The sequence below is a fragment of the Agelaius tricolor genome, unplaced genomic scaffold (genome assembly GCF_023055355.1).
Source record: "Agelaius tricolor isolate 1412-34295 unplaced genomic scaffold, bAgeTri1.0.p SCAF_25, whole genome shotgun sequence".
NCBI classification, from domain to species: domain Eukaryota; kingdom Metazoa; phylum Chordata; class Aves; order Passeriformes; family Icteridae; genus Agelaius; species Agelaius tricolor.
Genome location: NW_027269285.1, coordinates 10668651 through 10690649, shown reverse-complemented (window position 1 = coordinate 10690649; position 21999 = coordinate 10668651). Strand labels below are relative to the sequence as shown.

General features: G+C 50.1%; 2 protein-coding genes across 5 annotated transcripts in view; one reads left to right on the top strand and one right to left on the bottom strand.

The window, feature by feature from the left end:
* Positions 1 to 13: 13 nt before the first annotated feature.
* SBDS (SBDS ribosome maturation factor) lies at positions 14 to 6100 on the bottom strand. Its single transcript, XM_071447620.1, has 5 exons — positions 5929 to 6100; positions 5083 to 5212; positions 3678 to 3878; positions 2958 to 3122; positions 14 to 2328 (listed from the first exon to the last, which is right to left on the bottom strand). Exons 1-5 carry the CDS (start codon positions 6054 to 6056, stop codon positions 2200 to 2202), a joined length of 753 nt encoding a protein of 250 aa, XP_071303721.1. The 5' UTR covers positions 6057 to 6100; the 3' UTR covers positions 14 to 2199.
* Positions 6101 to 6175: 75 nt separating this feature from the next.
* The window catches only part of LOC139599900 (S-adenosyl-L-methionine-dependent tRNA 4-demethylwyosine synthase TYW1-like), a 98839-nt gene continuing 83015 nt past the window's right edge, over positions 6176 to 21999 (top strand). For 3 of the 4 annotated variants that reach the window (XM_071447613.1, XM_071447612.1, XM_071447614.1), the window contains exons 1-7: positions 7580 to 7702; positions 7845 to 8011; positions 8608 to 8760; positions 9282 to 9383; positions 10271 to 10465; positions 11813 to 12094; positions 12965 to 13072. In XM_071447613.1, the coding sequence (XP_071303714.1) occupies positions 7877 to 8011; positions 8608 to 8760; positions 9282 to 9383; positions 10271 to 10465; positions 11813 to 12094; positions 12965 to 13072 (975 nt within the window). In that variant the 5' untranslated portion in view covers positions 7580 to 7702; positions 7845 to 7876. Of the gene's footprint in view, positions 6247 to 7575; positions 7703 to 7789; positions 7797 to 7844; positions 8012 to 8607; positions 8761 to 9281; positions 9384 to 10270; positions 10466 to 11812; positions 12095 to 12964; positions 13073 to 21999 lie in introns of those variants that run through there. The other variant, XM_071447615.1, reaches the window with a different exon arrangement.

Genomic DNA, 21999 nt, shown 5'->3' with positions numbered 1-21999 from the left:
ACATGACAAGAAATGCCAGCATGTATCTTTATTTGTCCATAAATAAACTCAAGCTCCCTCTACCAGAGAAAATCCTTAATGTCTGGATTTGCAGAAAAAGACTTTATAAAGAAATTGCCTTCCTAGCACCAAGCTCATGAATCAGCTTAGACTCAGTTCTGGAACTCCAGATCTTTAACGTGCTGCCATCCTGTTGTGCTCGAGGTGTTAAACACAGCAAACCAAGAAATTAAAGAAATGTGAAATCAGGTATTACTGACACAATATCCTCTGAGGCTCTTGCTCAGCATCTAATTTGCATATTTATGAATTGCATGTTAGTGCTAATTTCCAGTGACAAGCTAAATATCAACATGATCATCTTCAGTGCTTCCCAAAGTGTGTCTGGAGAGAGAGGCACATGAAGGCAGCAGCCCAGGGTGGTACCCAGGGGAGCTGCCTGTGCACACAGAGCTCTCCACACTGAGCCCTGTCCGCATGGCATATGCAGTCACTACACCCCTGCATTTCCTAGGCAGCATTTAAACCCCTGGGAGCAAACAAAAGCATTTTAAAATGGATGAAGTGGTTCAAGAATCTCTGTTTCACCTGTCCTCAGCAAAACTCAGGCTCTAGAGGCAGATCCTCCCAAAATACTGCTGAAGGAATTGATCCTGGCCTTGCACGAGTGCACACAAATTGGCTGCTGCAGAAATCCACTCCCAAGGGGCAGCCTTGCACTGAGGTTCCAGCCCTGCAGCCACCTCACATGCCAAACCTCCCCTCCTCCAGCTGACCTCCCTGATGAAATTCCAGGAAATTCACAATGAGTTAAAGGTGCAGAGGAAACCCAGCTCAAACCCAGCTCTGTTTAACTGTCACAGAAGGGGGGAGTCTCTGGAAGGCAACAGCAACCAAAGAGCACCATGCTCCCCTGGGAGAGATCTCCCTGGCTGGCCCACAGCTCCTCACCTGCTGCCTGCTATCTGCATGGAAACAGGAATGTCATATTAAAGGCTCCTCAAATTCCTGCTGATTTAGCTTTAAGTCACTGAACCATATCTGCTTTGCCTGGTGGTTTGTATTTTTAGTATCTCCTTCCCCCATTGTTGTCCTCTCTTCCCCTTTTCTTTGCAATACCCAGTTCAACTTTAAATCATTTGTTTAACACAGCTGCAGCAAGATTTAACAGAATTAGCAAGAACTATATCCCATGCCTCAGGAGCTGGCTGGTAATTCTGTGCATGGATTAGAGAGCAGCAAAAGAAAGGACAGAGGATAAAGGACAGCTGCCAGAATTGTTCGGTTGCGCTAAAAAGCAAAGGGGCACGCACAAACAATTCCTGCTGGGAATTACTGTCCAACAAAAGCCTGTCTGGCTCCATGGCCAGAGGCCACCACTGCCTGAGATTCATTTTATCATGTGAAAGCAGCAGCTCCCAAGCACAGGCTACTCCCTAAGCCTACAAAAGCATTGCCACAGCCAGGGATATCTCCTCTACTAGTAACAAAAATAAGTATCTTATTTCTTTCTGTATCTATAATATATAAATAGATGATAATTTGTTTTTATTAATGTAGCTAAATATATTCTACAAATAAGTTATTTGGAGGACATCATCTCTACGTCAGCAAGTGCTGCTATAGCCAGTGAAGGAATTCTTTATGAATGGTCCATTGAAGTACTTTAATTACCAAGTAGCCAATTATGGAAGCCTAAATCAGTTTTCACACTGCCAAGAGACTGATTTTTAGACATGATCCACACTGCATCTGTTTAGAAGTGAAAATGCAACTTTCTTTTCTTAAGGTCCCTCTCCTCACATACAAAGCCACTCCTCAGTGACCAGTGCAATCTCCCACTCAACACTGACAACCTGAAGGTACAAACAATTGGCACCAAATCACTCAAACACTTTTCAACAGCAACACTGAAACTAGAGCAAAGCCAGAGTAACCTCCTACCACACCCTAACTCAGTTCTTATTAGTGCAACTCTGACACAAAATCTTCTTACAGGCAAAGACATCTGTAAACCAAGCAAGTGTAAAATGATAAAAAAAACCCAACCCACACTGCATGGAAAAATCCCAAAGGATTAGTGTCAGAAAATATTTGGCAGCAAGAGATTGGAAAAAACCATGAAGGCCTAACAGAAGAGTGGCTACACCAGTCACTGCAGGGAGGGTGTTGAAGCAGATCTGCTGCAGGAAGATTTTGTTATTCAAGCTTTTCATCTCCTTCCTCAACATCCTTCAGACTGAGCACTTCCAGGGATCCTTTTCCTTTTGTCTCACTGCGGATCAGCTCGTCAATCTCCCTGAAGCAGCCTGGGTCAATAAGGCACACCTGGAATGTTCCACATTTCATCAGTTAGCCAAGAATGTTTGGATTTCATCAGGCCCTACCCAAAGCCTAACATTCACTTTCATTAAAACAATCCTAGTTAGTTACTGAGGAGGAGTCCGAAGAGTTGACAAACTCTGTCTGGCTGCAAATTTTCCACAGAGCTCTACAGTTCCAGTTCCCCATGCTGGACATGGCTTTTGCCAGTTGGGATTGCTGGATTCTAATCTGTTTGTATGAAGATATTAATACCAAATTTTGCTTTATCACCCACCAACTTTAAAAAAATAATTAGCCACCCTTAAAGTCTAGACAGAAGCTACCAAATAAGTAACAATAACATTTCACATATGAGAGAGACTTATCAGTGTTGCAGGATCATCACTGCTAAGAGGAATTGCACTGTGCACTCCTCAGCTTGGAGCAGCAACCTCTGGATGCCAACGGCTGCTTCCATGCCCACATCACTAGGATTGTATGAAATTAAAAGTTCCCAACTGCAGCTCTCATTCAGGATCTCTGGTGAGCCTTCAGTTTATCTAAACAGCTTCCATATATGAATTCATCTCCTAGTAAAATACACATGCGTAGTTCAAATCAAACCTGAACCCCAGGGACTGCTTTTTGCTTACCATTTCCAGCTGTTCCTGGAAGTCTTCACTCTCAGTAACTTTAATCAGTGGCTTGAGCTTCTCTTTCAGTTTCTTGCCCTCCTTTGCTGGCAGGATAAATCTCAGCCTCATGTGAGCACGTTCAATCTGCATGGTCTCCTTCAGCTGCCTGATCACTTCCAGGGCCTGTTGGACAAGAAAAAGACCACTTGCACACCTGCTTAAAACCCAGCACCCAGATCCAAATCTCAAACCTTTTCCCCAGCTTCAGAGCCATCTCTCAGTGCTGGTCACTGCTGCTCTGCTGCAGGGAGGCTGCTATCACGCTCTTTTGACAGATGAACAAGAAAAGGCTGACTTGTTTGTGATCACTTTGAACACTTAAAAGCTGTCTGAAATAAAATTAAATAGCTATACTGCAAAACACCACAAACCCACATGGCTCAAATGCAAAACTGATATACCACCTCAATTAGCGTAAATCATAAACCTTTTATTTCTGCTCTAAGTGTATCACTGTTGGTTTTTTTCCTTTCTTTCTCCCCTCCCTGAATTCTTAGCAAACAAATTGACAGAGTTTCAGGAGCTGCTTCTCTGCAGCACTCAGCTGCCAGATGGCTGAGTAATCCCTGTGCAGGCCTCAGATGGCAGAGCTCTGTTGATCCCTCTGTGGCTGAGGCCCGAGAAATTACACTGGATGGCAGCACCTCGGAGCAGGAGCTCATACTGCAGGAAACTCACCTGCTGCTTTGTGCTCTTGTTGGGTTTGACAGAGTAGTGGATGTCCTTCATGGCCCTTTCGATGAGGATCACTGTGTAGGGCCGCTTGGTCTCGGGGTTCACGCACTTGTCAGCCACGATGGTGGCGATGTCCCGGAACATCTGCTCCAGCTGCGTGTGCCGCTCCTTGTCCGACACCTGCAGCTCCCCTTTGGACAAAATCTGTTTTACCCACAGAAACCCGTTAATGAACATCCTGGATCTGAAGTGACAAGTAAAATTTGACAACTTTGAGTAACTTTGTTAAATTTGACAGCTGCTTGAAAGGTTGGGTGAGATTTGAAGTGCAGAAAACAATAATCAAATTAATAATGTGAATCATTACAACAGGCAGCATTGGAAAAAAAACTCACCCCAGAAACACTAAACAGCAGCAAGAGAAGCACAGATTTCACAGAATATCTTAAGCTGGAAGGGACCCCTCAAGGACCACACAGTCCAGCCCCTGGCCCTGCACAGACACCCCAACAGTCCCACCCTGGGCATCTCTGGCAGCTCCTGGAGCTCCGGCAGCCTCGGGGCTGTGCCCATTCCCTGGGCAGCCTGGGCAGTGCCCAGCACCCTCTGGGGGAAGAACCTTTCCCAAAATCCAACATAAGCCTGCCCTGGCACAGCTCCAGCCCTTCCCTGGGTGCTGTCCCTGTCACACAGAGCAGAGATGGGAGCTGTCCCTTGGGAGGAGCTGCAGACCCCAATGAGGTCTGACCTCAGTCTCCTCAGGCTGAACAGACCAAGTGCCCTCAGCTGCTCCTTGCGTGGCCCCTCCAGGCCCTTCACCTTCTTTGTAGCATTCTTTGGACTCTGACAGCTTCAGATCTCTCTTATATTGTGGCACCCAAAACTGCCCCAGAGCAGAGTAGGACAATCCTCTCCCTGGCCCAGCTGTTGATACTGGGCCTGGTGACCCCAGGAGAGGGATGTCCCTCCTGGCTGCCAGGGCAATGCTGACTCAAGAGATTTACTGAAATCTTATCAACCACAGCAAGTCCATAGTTCATATCCCACCAGAAAGGGCTAAGAAATTAGATCTGTTACTTACACCTAAGTGAGCTCTCCAAAGTAAGCAACTGTCCCCTTCTTTTCTCTGCATTCTTAATAACTTATATTATGTGAGGAACGGTTCAGTACTGGCTGTGTCCAGACTCATCGGTGCATGCAAGTTATGTTAGACAGAATTCTTTCCAGCCACATGCATATGCCAAATTTAAAACTATAAAACAGAGCTACAGCCCTTTTTTACCCATTTCTTAACAAGCAACCCTTTCACCTATGGCAGCATTCTAGAAACACCCTTCAGTACAAACCAACCTAACTGCGTGACTAAATCTTCTCACATCTTTTATAAAGCAAAGTGTGTGAAACCTACCATCTTACAGATTTCTGTCTGGTCATCTGTTCCAAATGCTTTAACCAGATCTTCCTTCTTTGCCACCTGGCCTTTGGAGACATTGACAAACACTGTATGTGTCTGCAGGACCTCGTCGAGATCTTTCTCCCTAGAGATTAAGACAAATGTAGAAAACTCAGAATAATCCCAGAATGATGCCAGTGCCACCCCTGCTATGGGCCGGGACACCTTCCACCATCCCAGGGTGCTCCAAACCCTGTCCAACCTGGCCTTGGGCACTGCCAGGGATCCAGGGGCAGCCCCAGCTGCTCTGAGCACCCTGTGCCAGGGCCTGCTCACCCTCCCAGGGAATAATTCCTTCCCAATATCCCATCTATCCATCCCTGTCCTCTGTCAGAGTGAAACACTGCCCCTCATCGTGGCCCTCCATGCCTTACCCAAGCCCCTCTCCAGCAAAGCAGCAATGCCAGCAGCACAGCTGCGTTCAGCGAGGAGAGAGCTCCCGCTGCCCCGGGCTGACTCAGCACAGCTGGAACCTTCCAGCACGGAGGTGTCGCTGCCCAGGCACGGGCACGGTGCTCCCGTTACCGGCCCCGCGCCTCCTCCCGGGGTCAGACCGGGGGCCCGGGGCCGCGCACGATCCCCGGCCCCGCAGCCAGGTGCCGGGTCCCGGGTCACTGCCGACCCCCCTCCCACACCCCAGGCCCTTCCCGGTCCTCACACGGGCTCCCCTCCAGCGCCACTACCGAGTCCCCACACGAGGTGCCCGGTACGACCCCCTCACACCCGGGTCCCCGCACGGGCCCTTCCCCGGGCCCCACGCCGGGCCCGAGCCGCCTCCCCGCCGGCTCCCCGGGCACTCACGCTCCGCTGCGCCAGCCCATGACCTTGTTGCGGTAACAGGCGATCTCGAAGCGCTTCCCGGCGCGCCGTGCCCGCACCACGGCCACATTGGTGAGGCGGATCTGGTTGGTGGGGGTGAAGATGGACATGGCGGCAGCCGCCCGCTCCGCCCCCGGCCCGGCCCGGCAGTGAATGGCGGCATGGGCGGAAGGGGCGGGAGCGGCGCATGGCGGCCTGAGGGGAGCCGGGCGGGGAGCGGGGTCAGTGACGGCGTGATGGCTGAGTGCGTGTGTGTGAGAGAGCCGTGATGGGGGGAACACAATAACCGTGTCTGTGGAGGTGGTAACCGTGAGGGGGGATGTAATGACCGTGCTTGTGGGGTAATAACTATGTGTATGGGCTAATAACCGAGTTTGTGGGATAACAGTGTGTGTATGGGCTAATAACCGATTTTGTGGGATAATAGCGTGTGTATGGGCTGATAACCGATTTTGTGGGATAATAGCGTGTGTATGGGCTAATAACCGAGTTTGTGGGATAATAGCGTGTGTATGAGCTAATAACCGAGTTTGCGGGATAGTAGCGTGTGTATGGGCTAATAACGGAGTTTGTGGGATAATAGCGTGGGTATGGGCTGATAACCGTGAGGGGGGATAGAACAGCCGTGTGTGTGAGCGGTTATAACTGTGAGGGGGTGCTTTGGAGGGAGATGAGGGTAATGACCGTGTGGGTATTTATTAACCATAAGTGGTGTACGGGGGCAGGAACTCTGAGGTTGGGGGTGTTTAATAACTGTGAGAGGTAGGGGAAGGTGGGGTAAAACCGTGGGGTGTTTGGGGGAGAGAGGGGCATTAACCATGAGGGGAGGAGTAATCACGAGGGTGGGGAGGTGTGTGTTAGTGGGGTGATAACCATTAGGGGGTGTGTAAGTGAGCCTGTTTTGGAGCTAAAATTCTCTTCAATATGTGTAGCATCTATTGCATTTGAGGAAGTTTTATAGAGGTTAAGGGAATCCCTGTAGCTGGTTTGGGTAAAACTGGGAACACTGGGCAAGTGCTCTTAGCTCTTCTCTATTGTGAGTCTCGGTGTTGCTGCTGGAGGGCTGAAGGGCATCCCCTTAAGCCTTTGCTCTGGTAGCTTGAGTAACAGCCAGTACAAGTTTCCAGCCTCTTGGAAATACTTGCATTCTGTGCTCTTGACTGGTATCTGCAAAAACAAGACCCAAGCTGCAGATGACAGTAGAAGGCTGTTAGCTGTGTTCCTCAGTCAATAAATATCACAAACCAGCCCTTTTGGAGTGCCTGAATATTCCATATGAGATAGATATTCCCACACACCCTGCACGTGTTTTCCTGACTGTGCCCTGAATGTTCTGAACCAACACGAAACATCTCAGTGGCTCCAAATCAAGCTTCACTTGCATCATAGAATTCTGTGAAAGTGTTTTCAATTGAATCCATGTTTCAGTCTGCCCTTGAAACTCTGTTTGTAATCAGTGTGACATCAAATGTCTGTAAGCAAGGGTTGTGTTCAGCAGAAAGTTTTGTGCAGGTGATTTCCCCCTTGGACTGGAGCTTTCTCATTCCAGAGAACTGCATTTGTTGGGTTTGTGTAAAACTAAAGCCAGTATGATCCCCTGGATGTTTCACAAGGACTTTTTCCTTTCAGGCACTTGGACAGCACAAGTATTTCCTGCTTTTCCTTGTAACAGAGCTACCTTAGAAAGGAAGAACCCACAGTTTCCCTCTGACAGTATGGAATGCTAGCTTGGAGCTCATCTGACACACCTGAAGAGGTAAAGGCTTCTTGATTCAATTTTGGTGCCTTGTCTTTAGCTAGAAGCTGTTTTCTGCAAAGCCTGGGCAATAGCTGATAATGTCAGGCTGTGGGTACTGTGTGATTATTTTGTGTGTGCTCATTCCATATTCGCTCTGTAGGAACCTGTGACATTCCAGATTTAGATGTCTCAATGGATATGTGGAGCTACTTCCATACTTGCCTGGTGTCCATATGGCTGCACAGATTTTACATCTATTCTGCTGTTGCTCTTGGGATCAGCCTTTGGATTGTCATTCAGTTCACCACCACCAGAGCCAAAAGGAAGGTAACTGAGCCTGTCAGCACTTCTCTCTGAGAGACCCTAAAAACCTGGGTGGTAGTGAGTAGTTACTGGATAAAGGCTCCTGCTGTGGGCCCGCTGAGAGTGTTGCAAATCCCAAATGCATTTTGGTTATCTGGTTATGATCCTCAGCCTGGCTTGTTTGTGTCTGTGGGTCAGTAAATGCTCTTGTTGCTCTGATGTTGGGGCAGAGCTCAGCAGGACACACCTCACACTGTTCCTGGGAGAATGTGTTCCCCTGGATTGCTCTGTCACTCCAGGTAAACCCCTCAGCTTGTGCCCAGTGTTTGCACCTTCATGTTTTCATGATGCTCATGACAGGGTTGGGCTGGTTTGGGATGGGAGGGAATTAGGCCATTCAGGAGTTGAAAACCTCCTCCTGCAGGTGGTAAAGATCTGCTGCAGGACTTGGGAGGTTCAGCTGGATCCTGTTACCTCCCGGACAAGTGGGTATTGTAGCATGGCTTAGTCAGGAACACAGGTCCTGGTGTGTTTGTCTGGGTGTGAGAGGAACCAGAATGCTTTGACTGTTGCTGAGAGTGGCCCCAGGATTTGAGTTTTAAATGCTCTTGGTTTGACAGCCCTTGGAGAAGGGTGAGCAATCCCGGGGGAGTCCCTCTTCCCCTGAGGGAGCATCAGACAAACTGGGAAATGGATGTGCCCCCCGTCAGGCACAGAGGATCCATGTTGCTGGAGTGAAGATCTTCTATGGCTCTCAGACTGGCACAGCAAAGGTATCTGTACTTTTATTGCACAGCTGTGAAATTGCTTTGAAATATTGTTGGGATCTGAGAACATTGCTTGCCTTAAAACACTGCCATGGGTACAGAGTTCATTAGCACATTCATTAGCTTCTTACAATCATTGCCCAACATGCAAGATGAGTGAAAAATTAAATAAAAATAACAATTTTCTTCCTCCCTTTAAGCAAGGTATGCAGTAGAGATTGATTATAAAGCTAGAAGTTTACTCTTGCACTATAATTGTAATTTTCTAGCAAGGCTTTATAGAGAGAAGTGCTGGGTTTGGTGCTTTCTCATGAAGAAATGTAATTTGTGTGTGTAACTGTGACGTTATAATGTTGCAACTCTCAGCCAGTGTACTCCATCTTTGTTTTAATGTGAGGAATTGCAGTGCCAGTGTCCAGGCCTCCTGTGTCATTATTCTTCCTGTGCTGGGAGAAGTCTCATGGCTGAGCACAGCAGGGCTTGTGGGGCTTGAAGTAATTGATAACTTCTATTGTTTCTTTGTTCAGAGATTTGCCAAAGCTCTGGCTGAAGCTGTTTTTTCCCTTAATTTGCCTGTGGAAATCATTAACATGGAAGACTATGATCCAGAAGATGGTTTAGTAGAGGAGGTGGGTATGGCATAAACACCAGTAACAACTACAAATTTTTCCTGGGGTTGTCAAGGCTATTTCCCTCTTGTATTTCTCTCCTGTTGTTCTGGAAATCCCCAAAGCTTTGTGTTGAATTGCTTCCCTACCTATGCAAATGTAGCCCATCAGCCCTCAGCAGAAAATACCTAAATTTTGAGAATTTCAAAGCATCATTTGGACATTTTGCTGTGACAGTGACTCTGAGCCAGTTCTGTAACTCAGGGGTGAGCTGGGTGAGAATGGCTGCCCCAGGTGCTCTGTACACCTGGGCGAGGTTCAGAACCAGAACAGCAACGTGGTGATGCCTCTGCAGCCTTTAGAGGCTTTTAAGATAGAAACTCTTTGTGAGGTATATTTATGTATAGTAATCCTTGATGGGTTTTTTCTTCTGTGAATATTGATAGTTGCTCCTTGAGAGTTTTAATTAATCCTACCAAAAAGTTTTGGTGGAAACTGCATGCTGGGAATTCCTTCAGGTGTCAGTATGAATTGCCAGCATTTGATACTGCCCCTAACACACCTGTAAATGTGAGGTTGAGGAGTTTGAAATATTTATCCATGGGGCATTTATCCTTTATCCCTGATGAAGGAGTTGGGTCAGGAAGCTGCTGATGGGGCTGGATGTCCAGGTTTGCTCTGTCACTGTGTCCCTGTTCAGCCTGACCTCTCCCTGCTAATTTAAAGTGCTGTGCAGATTGTCCAGCACCCTTGGGATTGTCACCTGCATCAATCCACCCCAGCAGGAGACAGCCTTGCCTTTTGATTTCTCCCAGCTGCCTGGGTGTTGTAACTCTTTGCTTTAGAAGAAGGTTCTGGAAAATGCAGTGATTTCTTTTTTTCCCCTCCTGTCCTGTTTGTGTGACCAGACAAGCAGCAGGAACATCTGTGTGTTCCTGGTGGCCACCTACACCGAGGGGCAGCCCCCAGAGAGCGCAGTCTGGTTCTGCAAGTGGCTGGAAGAGGCAGCCAATGATTTCCGTGTTGGGAAGAGCTTCCTGCAGGGCCTGAGATACGCCGTGTTCGGGCTGGGCAACTCGGCCTACGTGGATCACTACAACACAGTGAGTGTCCCTCGAGCCCCCTGCTTGGCTGCTGCTCCCCAGAGCCTCAGCTGCATGCAGTGCATGCAGCCTGAATGAGGCTGGTGCTCTGTGTGGGATTGCAGCTCTTGTGACTGGGTGAGGTGCTGGGTTTAGGGCATGGGCAGAATCTCAGAGCCACTGAGCTTGGAAAAAACCTCCAAGATCACTGAACCCACTGTGTGCCTGATCCCCACCTTGTCCCCAGCCCAGAGCTCTGAGTGCCACATCCAGCCCTTCCTTGCGCACCTCCAGGGATGGGCACTCCAAACCTCCCTGGGAGTGCCTGAGCACCCTTTCCATGGGGAAATTCCTGCTGATGTCCCCCCTGAGGCTCCCCTGGCCCAGCCTGAGGCCGTTCCCTCTGCTCCTGTCCCTGTTCCCTGGGAGCAGAGCCTGGCCCCCCCAGCTGTCCCCTCCTGTCAGGAGCTGTGCAGAGCCACAAGGGCCCCCCTGAGCCTCCTTTGCTCCAGGCTGAGCCCCTTTCCAGCTCCCTCAGCTGCTCCTGGGGCTCCAGACCCTTCCCAGGTCTGTTCCCTTCCCTGGACACCTCCAGCCCTTTGCTGTCTTTCTTGGGGTGAATGGCCCAAAACTGCCCCCAGAACTGGAGGTGTCTCAGCAGTGCCAGCAGAGGGGACAGTCACTGCCCTGGTTCTGCTGCCACACCAGTGCTGGTACAAGCCAGTGCCATTGGCCTTCTTGGCCACCTGGGCAGTTCAGCTTTGAAGCAATTGGATTTCAAATGGGAAATGAGAAATGAGTCTCACATGCACTGGGAGGTGTGGTAACACATTTGGTAAATCTTACTGAGTTGATTTCCCAGCTTTGAAAGCTTTCTGCAGTCACCTGAGGGCACAGCACTGTAAACTCTTGCTCTTGCTGCCTTCTAAACGTGGCTCCTTGTTATGATGTGGGTTCTAGCTTTATTCCCTGATGTGAACTGTGGCAGTATCTCTGCCTGGTTGTTGCTATCATCTCACACAGAAAATTGGCATCACTTGTCACAGGTTGTGTTCAGAGCTGGGGCTGTGTGTCACACATGTGACTGTTCTGACCAACAAGCACCACACAGAGCAGTCTGTTCCCAGAGCCCCTCCCTTCACCCCAGGGGTGGCAGAGGGATTTTCCAATGCAGTCTGAGGGGGTGTGGTGCTATTCAGGCTGCTCTGTGTCTGTGCTGAGCCAGCACCTGAGAGGGACTCCCCAGGTCCCTGCCCTGCAGTGCCGTGTAGCTCACTGGCTCTTCCTAGGGCTGATCCTTGCTTTTCTGGTTGTCTGCTGCACTTGGCCCTGGTTTAATTTCCTTTCCAACCCTTCCTCCTGCCCTAGGTTGCACGGAGGATGGACAGGTGGCTGTGGATGCTCAGTGCCAGCAGGATCATGGCTCGGGCTGAGGGGGACTGCAATGTGGCCCAGAGCAAGCACGGCAGCATTGAGGCTGACTTTGAGGCCTGGAAAGACAAATTCCTCACTCGGCTGCAGGCGCTCTGCAGAGGGGAAAAGAAGCCCTGCAGGGGGAAGTGCAAGAAGGGGAAGTGCAAAACTTCAGGGAAGCAGAGCAAGGAAAGCTCGGACCGTGAAGATGGGACGTCAGAACAGGACAATACTGAGGTACAGCCAAAATCCTTGAGGCCTTATTTTATTGGGAGCACTGTTTGACTTCTCCCCTTCTTCCTGCAGTCCAGAGGGCTGCTGTGAGAGCCTGCTACTTGCTCTGGAGCAGGGGGAGAGGAGAGCTGATATCCCATGGCAATAACAAGTAGAACGAGCCATCCGAAAGAAGGACCAAAGAATTAGTGATGAGCCAGGCTCGATGGCATTTGTGTGATGAGGGAGTCTTGCTCCTGGCTGGGGACAGATGCTTCAGGGAACCAGGCTGAGTTCTCAGCAGAGCCTTTGCCTTGTCCCAAGGCCAAGGGGATCCCTCATTTCCCTGTGAGTCATTAACCTGCTTCCACTTCAACCCCGTGAAGCTCAGCTGCCCTGCCTGTATCCCAGGGTTTTCCAAAGGCATCTGGGATGTGTCACCTCAGCAAGTCCTGTATGTCCTTTGTGTGTGTCTGCCTGTAATAATTTCTCTCTTCTGGAGTGTTTATTGATTGCAGATTTTTACTAAGAAATCCTCTCTATTGCACTCCAGTGCAAGACCCAGAGCTGCTGTGGCACTTTAATCCTCCCTCGAGCCATATACTGTGGGTTGGAAGTTATTGCTGGGTTGAATTTATAGGAAAGTAAGTGGTTCTTCTGGCTGGGTTTGGGAGTGTTGGCTGCTGCAGAGCAGGAGGAATAAATCTCTCTGTCAATAAGGCACTTGGGTTTAAAGGGGTTCAAGGTTCCATATCCATCCTACGGGTTTTTGGTAGGCTGTTGTTTGTTTTGAGTGGTCTTTACTGATGAGGAGAGCTCATTTCACTGGTTAGCTTAGTCTTACATTTAACAGTGAGATAAATTCTTAATTTTTTCCTCTGCTCTCTCCCACAGGCAGAGGAATTGTTTGAAAGCAGTAGTGAGGAGGAAGCTGGAGGCACAGATTCTGTCATTGATGTTGAAGATCTTGGCAATGTCATGAGCCACATGAAGAAAGCAAAGGTACTGCTGTTAGAGGGGGTATGGAATGGTCAGGTCTTGTTCACTGAGCAGCTGGATTGATTAAAACATAACTGGCTGGATTTGAATCTGTGGGGTTTGGGTAGAGGGAGAGTAAAATACAAGCCATTGAAGAACCTGGCCCCAGAAAGATCATCTTTGGATGAGTGTTGGGTGTAGTCACAGACTGACTCTGTAGCTTGCTCACCAAGCAAATGCTGCAGTGATAACCTGTGACTTCCAGTCTGAGGGAAGATCTACTTGCAGAGCTAACACTGGATCTGGCTGCAAATCTCTGCACTGAGATTCCCAGTGCAGTGGCTGAACACAGGTCCTGTTCCTGTACTGCCTGTGGGTTGTCACTGAAATGCAGGTGTGAGGACAGGGGCAGAGCTGCAGAGGCAGCAGGAACACCCAGCTGCCAGAGCACCTTGCCTTGCTCACTGCTGCCCTAGGGTGGGGTCTGTGCTTCAGACACCGGGCCTGTCACACAGCCCCAGTTCCTGTTCCATGCCAGGCTCTTGCTAGGTGTGTTCCCAGTGATTCTGTTGGTGTCCCTTTCCTGTGCTCAGTCGAGGCTGGGATGTGTCACACTCACCTCACTCACACCAAGCACTGGGGACAGGGAGCAGCTGCAGGGCCTTGCTGTGCTCCCCTGTCTTTGCTGGCTGAGCAGTTGTTGGTCAGGTGGGGAGGGGTGGGCTGTGATGTGCTCTGAGCCCATCTGCTGACCCCCTTTGCTCTCAGTGCCCTTTGCATGGTGCTGTCATTGTGCACCCTTGAGCTGCTGTCCATGCCCTTCTCACCAAACTGACTCTGTAATGACACCTTCCTACCGTGGGTGTGTCTGCACCGTGGGGTTTTCACAGCTCTTTCCCAAAATGGGGCCCTGGCACAGGGTGCCCAGAGCAGCTGGGGCTGCCCCTGGATCCCTGGAAGGCCAGGCTGGCCGGGGTTTGGAGCAGCCTGGGACAGTGGAAGGTGTCCCTGCCTGTGGAAGGGATGTGGAATGAGATGGTCTCAGGTCCCTGCCTGTGGAAGGGATTTGGAATGAGATGGTCCCAGGTCCCTGCCAATCCAAACTGCTCTGTGACTCTGTGAAAATACAGCAATGTCCTCGGTGCTCTGAGCTGAGGTGGCACTGCTGGGCTACTGAAGGCAGGCTGTGGCTCACAGGAGGGTGCTTGGAGAGCAGGAGCTTACAAGGGGAGCCCGAGGATCTCTGTTGCTGCCCTCAGGGAGGGGATGGAGGTGAATCAAACGCTGCTGTTTGTAGCCAGCTCTGTGAGGAGAGGAGCCCCAGCGATGGGGCAAGGCTGGCTGCTGTGAGAGGGATCGCCTGTGTGCTGCAGCTGGTCAGGGAAGGCTGGGCAACCTTCTGGCTTCCCTCTGGAGGGAGAAAGGACCGCAGTTCCTCATGGAGAGCATTAACATTGTTCCTATCTCCTCTCTCCTGCACTCGCCACTAGAGGTCAGCGGCCAAAAGGGAGCGGGGTGCCGCGGCAGCTCCGGGGCAGTGGTGACAGCCAGCGCTCCTGTGAAGAACTGGCACTGAGCTTTCCCTGACTGACAGAGTATAGCAACATCGTGATCGAGGAGCAGTGTAACCCAGGAAAACCACGTATCCTAGCCCAGTTTACAAATAAAATGTGAGCACAGCAATAAAATACTTTCTGCTGTTCACTGGAAGAAGTCAGTGCTGAGGTCAGTGTGGTGTGGGTTTGTACACAGGCAGGGAAAGTTCACTGCTGTCTGTGCCTTGGCTGAGGCAGGACCCAAACTGTTTTGTCTTCAGCCTTCCTGGTGCTCTGCTGGAGTAGGGAGAGTGTTGGATGTGCTTGTGTTCTGCAGTAGCTGTGACTCTGCAGATCAGATTGCTGTGGCTGTGGCCCAAGTGCCATCCTGATCAGAGGGGCAGCTGCTGCCTGAGCACAGACACTCACCTGGAGCTGGAACCTGCAGGTGTTGATCCTTTGAGCCTTTTCCTTGGAGGAGCTGGCAGAGCTGTTCTGCTGGGAGAGTTGAACACTGCCCTCCTGCAGAGGATCAAATCCTGAAGGGGCAAGTGTTGGTGTGGGCCTGAGAGCTCACTCTGAGTGTGCATAAGGGCACCTCTGTTGAAGTCCTGTCCCTTTTCTAGGCTCTGAGTCTGCCCTGAGAGGTTTCCTGTACCAGGTGAGTCGTTCTGCCTTTGGCCATTTTAGCCATTTTCCTCTCATGGCATGCTGGACTGTGTAAAATGGGTGTGACACTGTTGTTTTCCCTGACCTAACCTGTTGTCCTGCAGGACTCCTTGCCCACACAGCCAAGTGCTCTGGGCTTTGGGATCTGAACTGCTCACACACACACGAGAGCAAGTCTGAGAGGAACTTGGGTATCTGAAGGGTTATGTCACAGACAGTTCTTCCTCCTCAGAGTTCCTTGGGTCTGGAATGTGCCTGACACTTTCCAGCAGGAGTTCTGTGGGTGTCATTGTTGGGTATTCACCCCTCTGCCTATGGGATGTGGAGCAGCAGGTTCTGCCTTGTGCATTGTAGTTAATTAGAAATGGTTTTGGGTCTAGCTTTCATCTCTTCTGCATGGATTGGCTCTTGTGAGGCTCACTAGCAGGCAAGGCAGGCACAGATAGTCAGAATTCCTTATTGTCCTGCCTTTTCTGGGATGCCAGAGTGAGGCTGTGGAGGCATATAATAAGTCCTTGCTCACATCTCTGCTGGTCATCTTCATTTAATTTTGCATCTGTCTTTTGTTGTTTGCCTTGATGGAAATCAAGGCTGAGATTTGTCTTACAGCTTTCCCCCCCGTGTTCTGCAGGTTTGTAAAGTACTGTCAAGGGCCTTGAAGCAGGTGCTGGATTCCTGCAGCCACTTGGACCAGGCAGATGGATTCAGGAGTTCCAGGGGAATGCCAGAACCTTTCTGCCAGGTTGAATTATAGCTATTACAGACTGAGCTAGAGAAGAGAGGGATTTTTGAAGAGCTGCTGAATGTGAAGTTTCACAGTTCATGGTGATGGTGCCTTCTGCACACTGAGTCTGAGCCCAAACTGACACAGGGTTGGGTAACTATTGGTAATATATTCAAGTATGTTAACTGGTGGCTGATCCAACAGCAAATTCCACATGAGTTTACCAACTCTCATAATATGTGCTGATGGTTTTTAATGCATTTAAGAATGAGGTGGACTTTGGAGTTTTGCAGTTGTGGCACACTTTGCCTTTCCTCCAGAGCTGATGTGGATTTGTCAGGGAAAGTGAACTCTGAGGGTGTTTGTGGCCTGCAAGGTGCCATTAATCACAGGGACATCAGTTCTTAGTGTGGATTATCTCCCCCAGCTGGGAGATCAGCTGAAAGGACAGAACTGTCTGCACTCATTCCTGGGGAATGGAATGACTTTATTAACCTTCACATTTCTAAACTTCAGGCATGAGTAATAGCAATAATAATGTCCTGATTCCTTGTTTGATGGGTTTGGAAGCAATCAAATGAGCATATTTGTTGATGCAATTTTGAGATGAATGCTGATGTTTTCTACAAGAAGTAGTGTAATGATGCTGACAGGCTATTTTCAATGTAAAGAGAGAGGGGTTGATAGGAACACACTGAGAGTTTCCAGGAACCAAACCCTGCCCCAGAGCGTTCAGTTTGTGTCCCTCTGTGTCCCTGGGCCCCTTTGGCACTGGTCCCTGAAAAGTCACCCTGGGTTAGCCAGTGTGAATCCCAGCCCTTCCAGCCTTTCCTGGGAGCCCTTGGAGCCTGGGGCTGCTGTGGAAGCCCAAACCTTGCAGGCTCTGGGGGAAGGAACTCTTGAGGGAGCTGGGTTTGGTTGGAGTGGGACAGTGGGCAATGGGGTATTTAAGGCCTAAGCTTTACAGACCAAGGGTCATGTGCAACTTTGTGCTGCAGCTAGGAACTTTTTAAAGGAGGAAGGAATAATCAGTGATCTGTTAACCAAATGGAACAAAATTTGAGTATGTAACTTTCAGTTAAAACTGATGTGGACAGATCCAAAAGCTTCAGCTTTTAATGGGTGAAGGATTCCTTTATGAAAAATGTGCCCTTATCTGCAGCAGCTGCTCTAAACCAGATTCTGATCTGTGCTACTCTGGCTCACAATTCAGTGTGAGTCTACATTTTAAAATGAGCTTTCAGAAATTAAATTTAACTTCTTGGGGACTACTTCTGTTGTTAACAGCAGGGTTTGCCATAGGGACACTTCACCCTTCTCCTTTCCTGGTTTCAAGTCTTTTTTCTCTTAACCCTGGCTAATGGAAAGGATTACAATTGCTAAACCAAATTACAAGAGATCTTGAGGCATTTTCTGAGTAAGGCTTGTGAGTGATAGAAGGGAAAAAAGAACCCCAGAATAACTTTAATGTAACCTTTGTCTGGATGTGCAGTCTGCAGGCTCTAACGTGGTGTGGCAGTGGCTTCCTTGGTAAAAGCATTTGAGAGCTCTCAGTGTTTATTTGCAGCCTTTTCCTGACCACATCCTTTGCATCCAGAACTGACCCTGCAGCAGCCCAGCCCTCCTGCTCACCATTTCTCACCAACTTTGGGCTCCATTTCTCAGGTGGTTTTCTTTTTGCTGTGCATTTTTAAAGTTTCCTGCTTGTCTAATGACAGATTTGAGCAGACTTCCTGAAATTCTACAAATCAAAGCAGCAGAGCCTCTGTGCCCTGGAGCCAGGCTGGAGAGCTGGGGGTGCTCACCTGGAGAGGAGAAGGCTCCAGGGAGAGGTCAGAGCCCCTGCCAGGGCCTGAAGGGGCTCCAGGAGAGCTGGAGAGGGACTGGGGACAAGGGATGGAGGGACAGGACACAGGGAATGGCTCCCACTGCCAGAGGGCAGGGCTGGATGGGATACTGGGAATTAGGAATTGTTCCCTGGGAGGGTGGGCAGGCCCTGGCACAGGGTGCCCAGAGCAGCTGGGGCTGCCCCTGCATCCCTGGCAGTGCCCAAGGCCAGGCTGGACAGGGCTGGGAGCAGCCTGGGACAGTGGGAGGTGTCCCTGCCATGGCAGGGGTGGCACTGGATGGGCTTTGAGGTCCTGTCCAACCCAAATCATTCCAGGTTTCTGTGGTTTTTTGACCACTTGAAAAATTGCCATTGAAATGAAATGTTCTTTTAGTCTTGAACTCATGGAAAAGAAAGAAATGGAGTGGAGAATTCTTTACAGAGCCACTTGAAAAAGACTCTGCAAAAGATGGCAGGAGTATGGAAGGATGTGTGCTGCCTGCTCTGTGTGAGAGAGCAGAAGAGACTGAATGGAAAATCTTACTGCAGTGAATTTGGGCATTTGGGACACTTGTTAATCTGTGTTAACTGGGCTTCAGTTGGGATTTTTGTAGCACAGAAGAAAGAAATAAAATGTGAAAATATGGCTCAGTTTTCAAGTATAAGCAGTCCCTTTTGGGTGGACACAGACACATTGTTTTGACTCCTTTGGTGCCTTTGAAAATCAATCTTCTTCCTGGCTTGTCCAAGGAAGTCTCCCAAATCAAACAAATGCTGGCAGAGTCCCTCAGCAGTGTGTGAGTTGGAGCTGTGCTTCAGCAGCACCTTGTAAAAGCTGCCCTACAGCAGAGCAGTGCTGTGGAGCTCAGAGCAGCACTCTGAACCCCCCTGCAGCCCTGCAGATACATTGGAAAGTTGTGACCTGGGAGGTTTCTTGTCCTTGAGGACTTGGGCTGATGTTGAATCTACAAGAAAATGATGTTGGTGGGATCGTTTTTGCCTCTGCATTTCATGGAAGATGCTCAGGCCCTTTCAGGCTGATGCACTTGGATGGCAGCATAAGCTCCTGTCACTGCTTGTCAGCAGGAGTTTGGGATTTAAATGCTGTAAATGTCCAGAAATCTCAGCACTGACTTTTCAGACAAAGGGAAATGGAAAATTCCCTCCATGAGGATGGAGCTGCAGGTCTGTTTTCCTTTGCTTAGGTGGGAGCTGCTGCCTCAGAATAACACCAGGGACCTTCTGTATCCTACAGCATAGGGAGGGAGGTGGGGATTCCATCTCCTTATTTAAAATTCACAGGGGTTTCTACTTCAGGAGAGAAAAATCCTGATTCTGAATTTGGGTTTTTTTGTTTGGTTTTTGGTATCAGTCAGAACTTCTCAGGGACTTTCCCCATTTTGAAGGGAATCTACAAGGAGGATGGAGTGCCAGGACACAGGGCATGGCTCCCACTGCCAGAGGGCAGGGATGGATGGGATGTTGGGAAAAGTGTTCCCTGTGAGGGTGGGCAGGCCCTGGCACAGGGTGCCCAGAGCAGCTGGGGCTGCCCCTGCATCCCTGGCAGTGCCCAAGGCCAGGCTGGACAGGGCTGGGAGCAGCCTGGGACAGTGGGAGGTGTCCCTGCCATGGCAGGGGTGGAACAGGGTCAGCTTTAGGGTCTCTCCTACTCCATTCCATGATTCTGTGACTTTAGGGCCACTTTTTGAGAGCACCTGCTCCAATTTTCCCTTCTGGCACAGGCAGCTGATGTTTCAGTCATGGCCAGGTGCTGCATTGCCCCGTTCCCCTCTCAACTCCTTGTGCTGCTCTCAGCTCTTTCTGCTTCACTGGGCAGTGCTGGGGTGGGTGTGTAGCCTGTGATTATGTAGACTCTGGCAGGTGTTTTTAATAAGATTTTCTGTCTGTTGGGCTGTTTGCTGGTTCCCAGCTTGCTCACTCTGAGTTCTCAGGTCTGTGTGCTGCAGGAGCTCCAGGCTGTCTCTGTTGGTGACTGACAGCAGTGAGGGCCAGGGTGCTGTGGGATTGACGGGGTGTTCATCCCTGGGCTCAGCAAATTGCAGCTCTGTCTCTGCCTGTCACAGCTGAATTGTGACAGCCACAGCTGTGTTCCTGCAGGAGGACAGTCCCCAGAGTGCACCCTCTGCTCCTGTGCTTGTCTTCAGGGGTGTCTGTGGAGTGGGCCCTCTATCCATTCCTGTTTCCCCATGTGTTTCAGCCTTCCAGGAAGGTTGTTTTGTAAGGAAAGGAGTGCCATGCCTGTGGGCAGCCTGGTGTCCCCGAGCTCCCCAGGTCCCCACGTGGTTCCTGTCAGTGGTGCCCCTGCCAGAGGAGGCTGAGCGAGGAGAGGAGCTGCCAGCATTGCTGCCTGTCCTGCTGCCTCTGGGGCTTTGCTTCCAGAGCTCTGCTCTGTGAACTTTAACTCTGGTTCATGTAATTCATGAACTTTAATAGTTCATTCCCCAGCTCCTGGGGAAGTGTTGCTAATCCTTCTTGCTGCCAGGCAGCTTTTTCTGACAGCCTGGCCAGCGTTCCCTCAGTGCTGTTCTGTTAGTGCTGGCTCCAGCCCTGGTATGTTCCTGTTTGCTTAATGCTTGTGCTTTTCTTTTGGGAAAAGATCCTGGAGCTTGTAGATGGATGAGGCTGTAAATCGTGGCAAGGCCAGGGCTTCCCTTTGTGTGACCACTGGGAGGTTAAGCAGGAAAGAAGTTGAGTCATAATTGGGTGTAAATCTTTTTCTGAGAGTAAAAGCTTTTGGGGGAGCTTTTTTTCCCCGGCCATGGCACATCAGTAAATAGAGCCACGAGGCTAAAAGTGCTAAATTCGGTTAATTTAGAGAATCATAGAATGGTTTGGGTTTGAAGGGACCTTAAAGCTTATCTTGTTCCATGGCAGGGACACCTCCCACTGTCCCAGGCTGCTCCAAGCCCTGTCCAGCCTGGCCTTGGGCATTGCCAGGGATCCAGGAGCAGCCCCAGCTGCTCTGGGCACCCTGTGCCAGGGCCTGTCCACCCTCACAGGAAAGAATTTTTCCTTAATATCAAACTCTAATTTCCCCTCTGTCAGATTGAACCTGTTATTCCTTGTCCTGTCCCTCCAGTTCCTGGTGCAGGGTCCCTCTGGCTTCCCTGTGTCCCCTCCAGACCCTGGCAGGTGCTGTCAAGTCTCCACACAACCTCATCTTCCCCAGGCTCAACAGCCTCAGCTCCCTCAGCCTTCTGTGTGGAGTTTCAGGGTCTTTTTTATTTTTCTCCCCCCTGCACAATCAGTTTGAAGAGTGTTTGATGGATAAAGTGGGAAACACAGGGAGCTGTTGGGCACCTGGGCATCCTGGAGAACCACAGAATTCACAGAATGACTGGGTTGGAAGAGACCTTCAAGATCATCAAGTCCAACCCATGCCCTAAACACCTGAACTCACCCCTGGCACCCAGTGCCACATCCAGGCTTTGTTAAACACACCCAGGCATGGGGACTGCACCACCTCCCTGGGCAGCCATTCCAGAACTTTATCACCTTTCTGTGAGAAACTTCTTCCTGATATCCAACCTGTATTTCCCTTGGCACAGCTTGAGGCTGTGTGCTCTGGTTGTGTCAGTGCTGCTGGAGACAGAGCCCAGCCCCAGCTGAGCACAGGCACCTTTCAGGAGCTGTGCAGAGCAATGAGGGCAGCCCTGAGTCTCCTTTTCTCCAGGCTGAGCACCCTCAGGTCCCTCAGGGGTTCCTCTCAGGGTTTGTGTTCCCAGCCCCTCTCCAGCCCTGTTGTCCCCTCTGGATGTGCTCGAGCATCCCAAGGTCCTTCCCAACATGAGGGGCCAGAGCTGGAGAGGGCACTTCAGAGAGGAGGACAAGTGGCAGTAGCACATCCTGGTGGTCACCTTTGAGTTTGGAAGGCAGATTTGGAGGAAGCCCTTTGAAACACTGGCACTGGGATTTGTCCTGGGGTAGGAAAGGCTGAGGCCCTCACTTTTGTCGGGGGCTCGTGGTCCATGGAAATTGTGTTTTCCTTGCCTTGGGACTGTGCTGCCTGTGCCTGTTATGCTGTCTGAGTGAGAGGGAAAGGGAAGGGATTCCTTTTCCCTTCAGCTGCAGAGCAGGGGATCATAGCTGGGCTTCAGCTGCCTTTATTCACAACCAAACCCCTCCAGCCTGCAGTGGAGCTGTGCTGAGCCTTCCAAGGAATCAGGGTGTATCC

What these genes read in the sequence shown, in the direction of transcription:
- SBDS (XM_071447620.1), bottom strand. Translation starts at nt 6,056, where the DNA reads ATGTCCATCTTCACCCCCACCAACCAGATCCGCCTCACCAATGTGGCC. An exon ending in ATGGGCTGGCGCAGCGGAGC is followed by an intron (nt 5,213 to 5,928) that starts GTGAGTGCCCGG and finishes CTTAATCTCTAG; the next exon opens with GGAGAAAGATCTCGACGAGG. An exon ending in AGACAGAAATCTGTAAGATG is followed by an intron (nt 3,879 to 5,082) that starts GTAGGTTTCACA and finishes TGGGTAAAACAG; the next exon opens with ATTTTGTCCAAAGGGGAGCT.